The 13,561-nt window shown below is 39.7% G+C and overlaps 1 protein-coding gene across 1 annotated transcript; it reads right to left on the bottom strand.

The window, feature by feature from the left end:
- Positions 1-837: 837 nt before the first annotated feature.
- s100w (S100 calcium binding protein W) lies at positions 838-4,469 on the bottom strand. Its single transcript, XM_084336154.1, has 3 exons — positions 4,312-4,469; positions 2,406-2,554; positions 838-1,444 (listed from the first exon to the last, which is right to left on the bottom strand). Exons 2-3 carry the CDS (start codon positions 2,544-2,546, stop codon positions 1,259-1,261), a joined length of 327 nt encoding a protein of 108 aa, XP_084192280.1. The 5' UTR covers positions 2,547-2,554; positions 4,312-4,469; the 3' UTR covers positions 838-1,258.
- Between the last annotated feature and the right edge of the window lie 9,092 nt (positions 4,470-13,561).

The raw sequence follows: 13,561 nt of genomic DNA, 5'->3' as shown, positions 1-13,561 counted from the left end.
GGAGGAGACCTATATAGGTAACAAGGGGGGGGGTGTGTGGTCCCATTTGATAGGTCAGATGGGGGGGGGGGGGGTACAGGTTTGGGGAGAGGGGAGGGGGATGTCTTATTCCACAGATAGGGGGGGGGGGGCACAGGTAAGGGGATATAGGGGAGGGGAATATATTTACATGAGAACATTATATTATACCACAAAAAGTAAAAACTTTTTTTTAATTTATTCTGGTGCAATGAAATGTTCCGTTTCGTCCTCTTCATCACTCGTACTATCTTTTCTGTTTTTTTCCCTCTGAAATGTAATTGAGTAAAAGTACAAGTATACAAACCTAATAATACTCGAGTAAAGTACAAATCCCCCAAAACAGTATTTAAGTATTGTAACGAAGTACAATTACTCAAGTACTTTACACCCCTGAACTAGTTTTATGAAGTAATCATGTTATTGTATATGTACTTAGGCTAGTGGTGATGATGAAGCTTATAAGGAGAGTGAGGCGTTTGGAAAATAGGTTACTATACTGCTCAGTCTGAGTTTTTATTGAATGGAAATAGAATCAATATAAATGGATGGGACAGACCAGTCATGCCTGTTGAAGAAGCGCTGATATGTGTGCACCAGAGGATATAGTGGGGCCTGTGTTGAATGTGTGATGAGTCCCTGCTTGTCTCATTCTTGAGTAATACCGCCTATTACCTACTCTTGCAGTGATTACCAAAGCATGCATCTCCCAAAGTGTACTGTAGAGATGTCTCCACTCCTTCAATTCTGTTCTCTCTCAACAACTACAATGACAACAACAACAGCAACAACAACAACAACAACAACAACAACAACAAATCAGATTCTCAATTGGATTTTATTGAGTTTTGCCTTAAAATTAACGTTTGTTTGTCTGTTTACATGTCAAAAACCATGCAAGAAACAGAGGGAATACGGCATTCTGCACAGTGCTTTCTGCTCACCAGCGTTCCAACTGTATAACATGTGTGCGTTTCACCACAGTGTGTGTGAATAAATTCCAAAAAGACCAGAGTTGTGTCTAGGCTATACCTGTACAATATGTCTGTCTGCCCAATAGACACCACTGTGTCAGCACTTGTTCAAACAGAAGGCCATGTTATAAACACAATGTGGGGAGAGAGAGAGAGAAGAGAGAGAGAGAGAGAGAGAGAGAGAGAGAGAGAGAGAGAGAGAGAGAGAGAGAGAGAGAGAGAGAGAGAGAGAGCGAGAGAGAGAGAGAGCGAGAGAGAGAAACACATTATGGTTGTGCCCCCTCTCCCTCTTTGGCCTTCCCCTTCTTGCCTCCTTTGCCCCTCTTCTGCCTGTAGTAGCCTTTGGCCAGCGCAGCCACACACCTGGAGAACTCTCGAAAGTTGACCTCTCCATCGTGGTTTTTATCCAGCATTTCCATCGCCTCCTTGATGTCATCTGCATGGATCTTGTCCTGTAGCACACGACACATACTTGTCATCACCAGTACATTGGCCTATTTTTCTAAGAGATTAAGAAACATTTCAACCATATAGGCACCATACTAGAAGTGGTTGTCTTGGTCATTTTGCTTTGCCCAGACCAAGAACAAATCTGCTCAAATCAGCGGATATATATAGAGCTGCATCACTATAATACATTTTTATTTATTTTTAAATACATTTTTAAGAAGCTTGTTAGACGTCTTTGGATTACTTGATTGCAAAAAAATATCTAATTTGAATGGAGTTCTACTAAAGTGAAATATCCCTTTAAATGAAAACGGTCACTCCTATGTACTAATTTACACACTCATGGAACTCATTCACAATTTGACTGAACAACTGCTCATGGTTTACCATATACATCACTGACATTGTATGATGTTATTGTTATGACATTGTTATGTTAACTATGCATAGTGTTATTTTAATTCCATCACTATATTTTTACATAATGTTGTATGTAATATTATTATCTTGTCCACTCTTCACTGACCATTTTTGTATGTTAGAAGCTTCACTTTTGTATATTTCTGCTCTATGTTATGCTTTTATTTTGGACCCCTGGAAGAATAGCTGATGCCCTGGTGTAGGGCATGATTCTAATAATTAAATAAATAAATAGATACTTTAACGTAACCGACAACCAAAGCTGCATCTCTGTATAACAGAATGCATGCATACCAGACATAAATGCCTGCACACACACACACACACACGCACACGCACACGCACACGCACGCACGCACGCACGCACGCACGCACGCACGCACGCACGCACGCACGCACGCACGCACGCACACACACACACACACACACACACACACACACACACACACACACACACACACACACACACACACACACACACACACACACACACACACACACACACAAGCTCTTCCCGCATATTGTAATGAATGAGTATCTCACTTTGAGTTCAGGGTTCTCCACTTCTTTCGCTAACAACTGTTTGAGTTCCTCTAAGCTGATCTGGTGTTTCTTGTCATCCTGGCCTGCATACTCCTCAAACATCTCCACCATGGACACGATCACCTGCTCCAGACGGGCCATGGCTGTGGCTGCAAGAAGACGAAGGAGAAGAGTCATTTATTATTAGAGACAAGAGAAAGATAAGCAGTGGAGTGTAAAAAAAACAAATATTTTTCAGAGTGACGTACTGGGAAAAAAGAGTGAAGAAGATGTATTATGTTCTATGAGAAACTATGAGTAGCAGAGGAGTAAGATACCTATTGACGTGCAGGACAGATGGTAAGATGATGTTACACAGTGTACATTAAAGCTGCACTGTGTAGATTTGTGTGTGTGTGTGTGTGTGTGTGTGTGTGTGTGTGTGTGTGTGTGTGTGTGTGTGTGTGTGTGTGTGTGTGTGTGTGTGTGTGTGTGTGTGTGTGTGTGTGTGTGTGTTGACTTCTAAAAGGTCAAAATAAAGTATCATACATCTTTATTATTGAATATATAAAGTTACATATTAAATAAACAAGATCCCTGGAGCACTATTTGAAGCTAGAAATTATCTGTACCCTCCCACCAAATTGACTTACCATACAAAGAAGCTTCTAAACGCGCCGTGTTGGGTCACTTTATTTCAAAGGGTTATGTTTTGGGGTTTGTGTCGAGATTGGAAACAAATCCCAAGCATTTGTCACTAATTATTGCAGCGGTAATTTCTTCTTCCCCAAATTACACACTTTTACAATAATTGGTACATTTATTTAAGTCCTATAATTGGGGACAGTCAGACTATCGTGAGGCAAGGAGCGGTGAGCTTATGATAATGAAGGTCACAGCCTGAATGTTGTGGGTTTAAATCCCTGGACACTCTCTCCCTTTGCTCAACAACTCCTGTCAAAGTGCCCTTGAGCAAGGCAGTTTATTCCCAATTGTTCTAGTGGAGCTAGTATACAGTACGGCCCGTCCCTCCCCTCGCAACTACTCTGTCAAGCTGTTTGGATTTGAATCTGTAGTCCAGGTGAATGCTAGTATGTGTCATTAAGTCGCTCTCACGCGATTCTTACATTTACATTTAGTCATTTAGCCGACGCTTTTATCCAAAGCGACTTACACGTTTCTTCTTGTACTTAAATACAAGTTGAGTATCTTGGCAGCATATAAACAACATTCCTCCTCCTCCTCTCCCTGTCAATCATTCATCAACAATCATTTACATACGTTCTACATCTACAAACGTTCTAATTCTGTTTCACTCTCCCATTATCTTTTCTTTTCCATGTTATTAATATTTCATGCAAATTTTGTCTCCTTTCTCACAAAACGATTCCTCCTCCCATCCTTGAAGGAATACCTTGTGCTTCAGCCCCTCAGGTCGCTGCTCTGAGAATAGGACAATATAGTAGAAACAGTTCTATGGGCCACTTCTCAACGGCTGATGATACTGGAGCACACAATACATTTTTTTTTTTATTGATAAGGTCTAAACGACTAACGTTTCGACGCACACCGCATCTTCAAACAGTATTGGCACAGATTGGAAAAGTTAAATACCCTCCTCCATCCAGAGAACAGGCTCTCAATGGTCAATAGGGGTGGGAAGGGAGTAATCAATAAACCACTATTCAAGGGAGGTCCTATGAAACAGCAATAATCACAATATTACAGACATCCAGAACAAAATGTAACAACCAATATCTTAAACTACATCACATATTCCTCTTCTTGGGACTTTTTACAGATAACAGGAGAGGCTTTGTTCATTAAGTCCATGTGGTTCGACTGTGTTTAGAGTTCATATACTTGATCTCCTGTGCCCTCCATCGTCTAGATGTGGTGTCCAGCTCCTCCCTCAGTCTATACTCACCGTAGGGTAGCAGTCGGCAGTAGAAGAGAAGCGACGTCTGTTTGGTCCCGTGTGAGACTGAAGTCAGACTGAGGGGGAAGCCTCCTCTTAAAGCTCTCTCTCTCTCTCTCTCTCTCTCTCTCTCTCTCTCTCTCTCTCTCTCTCTCTCTCTCTCTCTCTCTCTCTCTCTCTCTCTCTCTCTCGCCCAAACATACACATACCAGCAGTGATTCATGGGTCTAAATGATCCCCCATGCTCCGCCCAAACCGGCTTAGCCAGACTTGGCTCAGTGTTGTTCCACATCATATACACACTGCCTTTATGATATTGTTCAAGATATTGACTGAGATGGACATTCTGCTTTGTATGTAGAATAGCATGTGCATGTTTGCACTGGTGAATGGTGCATGCATCATGGAACTGTGGGTGGGACACGGGCGGGTCAACTGTTGCCTCAAACTCACACAGAAACCACTGATCCTCTTGGCCATTGCAAGTCTTTGTGCTGGTACGTTACAAATGAAAAATGTGTCATTCTCTTTCTCTGAGGGAACCCCTCTCTCCTGCGAGGAGCCGGTCAGTTTGGATCCAGGGGCGGGGAAACAAAAGTAAGTGGAAAGTTACAGTGAGCAGATTCCATTCTACCATGAATGGAGGGTCTGAATCACAGCGTGAGTCACGCATCACAGGGGAGTGGCGTGTGTGTGTGTGTGTGTGTGTGTGTGTGTGTGTGTGTGTGTGTGTGTGTGTGTGTGTGTGTGTGTGTGTGTGTGTGTGTGTGTGTGTGTGTGTGTGTGTGTGTGTGTGTGTGTGTGTGTGTGTGTGTGTGTGTGTGTGTGCGCGTGCGTGTGTGCGTGCGTGCGTGTGTGTGTGTGTGTGTCTGTGTCTGTGTGTGTTGATGCCCATTCCGACTTACGTTTGCTTTTTTGTGTCTGTGAATATTATTACAGGGTAGAGGAAACGCTTCCCATTGTGCATGCAAATGCTGCAGAGTGATGTATCCTTGATGAACAGTTTGTCGTATGGTGATATTATTACATTGGGGGGGGGGGCTTATTTTATTGTGAACAAGGCCAGAGTGTGTGTATGGATGTCTCCTAACATGTGTTTTAGCACGCCCCATGCTTTGTGTGAACAACTCACTCAATTCATATTGCCTGAATGTTGCGTAACACAACCTCCATTTTCCACCCCTCTGTTCCGAGGCAGCAGGGCACAGGCGCGTCCTCCTTGTGTTCCCTCCCCTCACCTCCTGCCAAGTCCCCCTTTTAATACGTTTGCTCAAACAGAGCACAGCAACTCCCCCTATTGCTTTCACCAGCATCTAGTGCTATCAGATCCTCCTGGCAGGGGGGCAGGGGGGCAGGGGGGGGGGGGGGGGGGGGGGGGCGAGATCATGTTTTGGTCATTACAATAAACTGCGGGGCATGTGCTGCCATTTCAGTTCTCTGTTCTGCAGTGGTAAGCCTGGCCTTGGGACATGGTTAGACTGTATTAGAGAGGTTACATAATAGAAAAGTGAAGAATGCTGGTCTTCACATATTTTTTTTTTTTTTGTACCTCCTTGTGTATTTGAAGATAAGTATTAGAAGACTTTTGTAAATTTATAATGCCATTATTGGTAAGCTACTGCCTTAAACTACACAAGGGTAAATAATATGCATTTTGCTATGATGTCCCTATAGCTCATGGAATGAAGTTCTTACAGCTTGAGATTCTCCCCTCTGTTGCAGAGTTTAACACCTTGATTTCCAACCTTTGTCAATCAAGTTGTACATGTTTTAAATTATTGTTATCCTTACTTGTCTTATTGTTATGATTTTATATTCTGTTATATTCTGAAAATAATCTTGGGGTCTGGGTCATTCCTGGCTATTGGTGACTTTTCCGTCCTCATGATATAACTCTTTATATCTTACTTAAAATGAATCACATGTTTATAATGAAATGCTTTTATTATAGATTGAGGTCCTCTTTATAACATTAACACACAAAAATGCATGTACTATATATATATTATATATATCATTTGAAATACTCTTTTTAGGCACATACAGATTCCATTTTACAATCTCCCCAAAGCAAATGTTCAGTTTCAATTTGAAACATTTGCAATATAAGTTTAAATATGCCTTTATTATCATATAGTTCAAGTTAAAATCTCTCTAATTATAAATATATATATAAATGGATAAATTAATGTTATTCATTATTTTAATTTAATTTACTGTGTCCCCAAAATTGTGTTCCACCCTGTTAGTTTGTGGTTTTTAGCCTTCTGAACAACAATTCCCATGAACCAACATTCAGGAAGTGGAATCACTCATTTGGCGGAAAATTCTAAGAAGTGAGGTGAGCATCAACAATCTTTTATGGTGTTAGTCTGTATGTCCTATACTCTTAAAGTTCCACCCTGTTAGGCTAAATTATGAGGAAAGTAAACCACATAAAAATGTTTTAAACGTGTTGGTAACACTTTATAATAACACTCAGTTATAAGACCTTTATAAGGTATTTGTAGATAATGAACTAATGATGAACAAATCATTTATATACATTTGTAAATCATTATTAAATCATTTATAACTATATTTGTATAACATTTACAAATTAGTTCTACACTATTGATAACTCATTATCAACATTGTTTGTACTTGATTTGTTCATCATTAAATAATGTTGTTTAATTTTCACATTTGTAGATGCTTTAAAAAATGGATATGAAAAAACAACTATACTGTACCTCCATTTATTTGTTCATGTTCAACAAATGATTTGTTAAGACATTCATAAAACATCTATAAATCATTTGCAGATGCTATTGTGTGCCCTAATCTAAAGTGAAGCCTATTCATCATTAACAATTAATGTTAATTATTTGTTTACTTTTTCATCACCTGTTACAAATGTTGTAGACAGCTTTCGGATACACCCTTCTTTGTGACATCAAACAGTGACAGAATTAGGACTATAGATAAATACAATTTTATTAACATATAAAATACATGCATAACATATAGTGTAACTTGTGGGGCACTAGGACCCAGGAGTACCCTGGCCAGGTATTGACAGAGTATGTAGAGGCAATATCACGCAAGTGAGACTTGACTTCACGTTTGTTGCCATCTGTTGAATTGAAGCACGATTCATTAGCAGAGCCAAGTTATTCGTGCTGCCCCACGCTTTTAAGGTATGAGCAGGCTAAACACCTTTTTTGTTGGTAAATCTATTCCATCATTTCCAACCTACAACTCTTATACCATATGTTGTGTAGACGTACTTGATGTGGTGGGGCGCTAACGTTACATTTGAATTATGTGTTTGTTCCTAATGTGTGCTCAGTATATTGCGGTATGCGATGATGACACGACACACAAGGGTAATAATTATTTGTATTTTCAGGCTGTATAGGCGCCGATACAGCCTGAAAATACAAATAATTATTACCCTCGTGTCATCATCACATACCGCAATATACTGAGCACACACGTTACATATGTTATGCATGTATTTTATATGTTAATAAAATTGCATTTATCTATAGTTTTAATTCTGTCACTGTTTGATGTCACAAAGAAGGGTGTATCCAAAAGCTGTCTACAACATTTGTAACAGGTGATGAAAAAGTAAACAAATAATTAACTGTATTAGACATTTGTAAATGATGAATAGGCTTCACTTCAGATTAGGGCACACAATAGCATCTGCAAATGATTTATAGATGTTTTATGAATGTCTTAACAAATCATTTGTTAAACATGAAAAGACAAGTCTGGTAATTGCTTCGTGTATTCATAAAAGTCCACAAATAAACAAACTTTTAGACGTTAAGTTAATGATGAATAGGCTTCACTTTAGACATCTGCAAATGATTTATGGATGTTTTATGAATGTCTTAACAAATCATTTGTTGAACATGAACAAATAAATGGATGTACAGTATAGTAGTTTTTTCATACCCATTTTCAAAGCATCTACAAATGTGTTACTACACATTAAACAACATTATTTAATGATGAACAAATTAAGTACAAACAATGTTGATAATGAGTTATAAATAATGTAGAACTAATTTGTAAACGTTATACAAATATAGTTATAAATGATTTAATAATAATTTATGAATGTATATAAATGGTTTGTTCATGATTAGTTCATTATCTACAAATACCTTATAAAGGTCTTATAACTGAGTGTTATTATAAAGTGTTACCAACGTGTTTGATAAATATACTAAAGTATTGTTTAAGTCTGGAGAGCTAGTTAGCTAGGTTTTCTGTTTCGCAGAGCAATGGCTAATTTGGTTGAAAATGTTCCACCCTGTTAGGTCCCCCCCTGTTAGGAACATGCACCTAACAGGGTGGAAAATCTATTACAAAATGTAAGGAAATACATATAAATGCTGATACATTTACTGTATTTTACCAATATGTATACAATGTAACACGTTATTATAATTTATTTTTAATAAATTGTGTTTACGAGTCAAGGTAGGAGTTGCGTTCCAATAGTAGAAGGTAATAAGGAGACGGAGATGTGGTTGCTCTTCTCAAGAAAACGTGTTATTTTATGATCAGAATCACTAGAGCAAGATACTGTAACAATAACGAATAAGAAGCCAGGCTTCAACTGAGGGTATATAAGGAAAAGAGAATTAAATAATAACAGCAAAGACAAGAGGTTCCATTTCTTGTCCGTGGCCGACTGCTCGCAGTAGTTCTGTTGAAGATCCGACAATATTGGTGTTACAGTACCATAGGAAATCATTCTGAGATCCCGAGAGCGCAATACTGGCCGCATCCTGCTTGTGTGTGTGTGTGTGTGTGTGTGTGTGTGTGTGTGTGTGTGTGTGTGTGTGTGTGTGTGTGTGTGTGTGTGTGTGTGTGTGTGTGTGTGTGTGTGTGTGTGTGTGTGTGTGTGTGTGTGTGTGTGTGTGTGTGTGTGTGTGTGTCTGTGTGTCTGTGTGTCTGTGTCAGTGTCTGTGTGTCTGTGTCTGTGTGTGTTGATGCCCATTCCCTCTTACGTTTGCTTTTTTGTGTCTAGTGTGAATATTATTACAGGGTAGAGGAAACGCCGAGAGTGCAATACCGGCCGCATCCCGCTAGGTGGCAGTATCGCCCACCCTTTGAAACCTTATTTCACACTGTGTGTCACATCTATTTTCGTCCGGGCGGAGAATTTAGACCAAGCCAAGTAAATCGCTTCATCCGATCACTTCGAAACGCGTTCAGCACACTTGAGGCATATCTTGTGCCACTTCATGTCAGGGACCCGATCGACATCAATACTGGAAATCGCGATGATGGACAATTGGAATATTCTTTCTGGAATAACCCCGATCAAAGGTAAGGACTATCTGACGTCAATTCCACCTTGATCCTACAATGATTTCATATCGATCCAGTCGATCAACGTATGTAGTATTCAAAACGAATGCCGTTACTCAAAGCATCAAAAAACGCCCCCCCCCCCCCCCCCTTTCATGCATTCATGATGAAACATAATACATATTATATACATTTGATTTGGAAATAGTAGCGTGTCCAGGCGAGCAACGCAAACGCTTTTACCTAAATTCACATATCGCTCCATAACACAGTTGCCAGGAATTAGCCAGGATCACTCTGAAACTATACAATATTCACCACGGTATAACACACAAACGTATACATGAAAACATTTATTCTTTTTCACATGTTGAACGTGGGATAATTAATGTCAAATGAGCCATAGTATTGTCTCCATAGGTATAATAAAGCATTACATCATGCGCAGGAGTGGGTTATGAGAATTAGACCATGCCTAGGGGTGGTAGTTAGGCCCGAGGCGCAGCCGAGAGTTGTTAGACCCCCCTAGGCATGGTTTAATTCTCATAACCCACGACTGCGTGTGGTGTAAAGGCTTTTATACAATGGCCGATGTCATCCAACCTTATTGCTATACAATAAACACACATTAATTGAAGATTCATTGACAAAACCATCCACAGAAAAAGTAGTTACCAAACAAAAAAAGAGAGCAGTTGCCTCTGTGTGGAAGCAGCTCGGAAGTGCAACTGTCTCTCAACTTAACACATCCAACAAACAAACACATCCAACTGTCTCTCAACTTAACACATCCAACAAACTAATACATCCAACTGTCTCTCAACTAACACATCCAACAAACTAACACATCCAACTGTCTCTCAACTAACACATCCAACAAACTAACACATACAACTGTCTCTCAACTAACACATCCAACAAACTAACACATCCAACCTCTCTTTTTTTTTTTTTTTTTTCTACTTTCTATAGAACTTCATTCTTAGATGCACGGTGGTGTAGTGGTTAACACTCTCGCCTCACAGCAAGAAGGTCCAGGGTTCGATTCCCGCTTCGGGACCAGGTTTCCATGATGCCAGGTACCCAGGTGGGGTATCTCCCAGGCTTTTCTGTGTGGAGTCTGCATGTTCTCCCCGTGCTCGCAAGGGTCCCCCCCCCCCCGATAAGAGAAACCCAAAGGAAAAACATGCACAACAACAGATCGCTAACGCTGTGGCGTCCTTGACGAAGACGGGCAGGAGCACTTGGATTAGAAAGATAATTACATAATCCAACATTGTGTAAGAAACTAACACATTCGCCGTGACAGAATCGTTTTTGATTTAGTCGTTCTGACGCTGTCAACATATCCATTCGTAATGTTTATTGTCCGCCATCTTGCTTTCATTTCTAAAAACTCGCACGGCGGAGTGATAGTAATTCGGTTGTGGGCGGGTCCTGGGACCAAGAGCGGGGGTTATAACAAATACCCACGTGTAACTTGACTGTTTCAGCCAATCAGAATCGAGAAATTTGCATGCCATTGTATAATATAGAATATAGATATAGCCCTGCAAACACCGCGACGCACAGTGAAAAGGATCAACAGCATACATGTTTTTTATTATTGTTTAATTATTTACCATTTTGGGATTGTTCTGAATAATAAACAAATGTTGTACTCCACAATTCTTGTTTCATCATTATTCAACCATTATGATGAAATAAGGGAGACATAAGGTGTAAGAAAAGCTAAGTATTGTTGAATATTTACATTATTAACACTTTGCAATAGCTATGCATATGTCCCTAACAGGGTGGAACTCTCTCACAGTCGATGGCTGAACAATCCACCCATAATTAATATTATTTAAGTGCTTGAGCTCTACCAATACAAGTACCTGAAGGTTAAACATGTTATTTACCCGATATAATTCTAAAAACGCAAAAAAAACATAATTTCTTCACCAAAGGTTAGCACATTGAAAAGTCACCAATAGCTAGGAATGACTCGTCTGTGAAAAGGTAAAATATCTTGGACATTTGATTACAGAACAAATGACAGATGATGATGATATATACAGGCAATGCCGCAGGATGTATGCACAAGCAAACACTCTCTCATGCAAGTTTAGTATGTGCAAGGAGAACGGGGTTGGTTGTCACACGGGTTGGTTGTCACATTCATTAAAAGGCGCTGCCTCCCATATTTTGGTATGGGAATTTCCAGAATTAGAATCAGAGCTCACCTACATAGTCTTCTTTGGTGTAAGACCGCTGAACTTGAGGTGAGAGGACTTTTGTGTTTTTCATGTGAAATTGTAAATATTCAGCTCCTCCTATTTTTCTTCTAGCCTAGTTGTGTTGGCTATTATTGTTAGGCCTATTTATTTTGTTCTTATTTTGTTATATAGGATGGCCTAAAGATGTGTTTCATGTTTATGTTCATGTTAGGGTGCATCAAGTTTTGTATTTGTCAACTTGTCAATGCAATTCAACGTTCAAATTGAGTTCTGCCTTCTTTTTAAGATTTTTCCCTTAAAACACATTGTGACAACCAACCCCATAGTGTGTGACAAGTGACAACCATCCCTGTGATGGGGTTGGATCATTGTCACAATGTGTCAGAGTATCTTTGATAGGTAATTTCCTCTTTGTTACAATACGTTGGAAAATGAGAGGGATACACATTTCAAGCCAACATCTTAAGCTTCAATTTAATGTAGGAATGATATTGAAAGATGTTTTGATGATGAGCAATTCACACTAAAAGTAGTAAGTATAAATAAGAGTAAAAAAGTGTGACTGACAACCATCCCGTTCTCCCCTACACAGATGGAGTGAAAGTGTCTCTGTTCAGAGCATATTGTACACCACTTTATACTGCACACTTGTGGTCAAGATGGGGTAGTGCAGGTGAAATGTCTGTGGCTGCACGTGTCAATACTGTTTCCAAGCTGTTTTAAGAAATCTCATGTATAATTGTATCTGTCGGCTAAATTACTCTGGAAATTAGATCATTCTGGTTTTAGGTTCAGTGCCACACGTTACCACTCATCTGTGGAGACATTGGCACAGCTGTCTATTTGTGGGACATTGATGTGTATTTTAAGTGATGTTATTTTTGCCTGTTGTGTGTAATTTTATATAGGTTGTGTATGTTTTTTTAAATTTTATCTGGACCATGAGTCCATATTAAAGTTTGAATAAATAGTTTTATTGATTTTATATGCCTTTTTTCTTTTGCAAACTCTGTATGACTGTAAAAGAGGGAAACCTCAGTTGCCTTTCAGGTTTAAATAAACGTTTGAAATTAACACTTTAATCGCCGATGACGTGTTTAGACGTCATTCCTACCCATGCTCATTCTGCCGAAGACGCCGTAACTCGTCTTTGATATCAATATTTCAAAAATCATATTTCCCCTCCGGGGCCCTGAGATAAACTGCAAAGCTCCACTCAACTCTCTAGCGGTTCAAGAGCGCCATCTGGTGGCCGATCGGCAGATCGCCAACAGGAAATGACTCGTTGAACCGGAAGTGCTCATCCATATGTCGTCCGGGCACTCGCTATCGTTAGAGAGACTCCGTCTTGACACAGTGAACATCGATCGGTGCAAATAACTCGAAAAAACAACATGATTTGGACGTATATACTATTATACAACCTGGAAATGGATCGGGCATTTCTCCATCCCATAATAGAAAAAATTCTGTTCCACGCTCATCTGCCAGCGGCGCGAGGAAGCCACGGTGAGTTGCAGCGTTATATTCTAACGTGTTCCATATAAACTGCTATGATGTTCATATGACCCACACTGGATGAATCATCTAACGCTGCCCACGGAATTATAAACGACCCCCCGCCCATCCGGTCATCATAAGATGATATGTAGTAACTTCTAGAAGTACATCCAGTTGACATTTTTTATCTCGCACAGATTCCTACCAAACTGTATTTGATC

Source organism: Notolepis coatsorum (genome assembly GCF_963971535.1).
Source record: "Notolepis coatsorum genome assembly, chromosome: 19".
Lineage (NCBI taxonomy): Eukaryota > Metazoa > Chordata > Actinopteri > Aulopiformes > Paralepididae > Notolepis > Notolepis coatsorum.
Note: the sequence above shows the minus strand (reverse complement) of the source record. Positions and strands in the feature narration are given on the sequence as shown.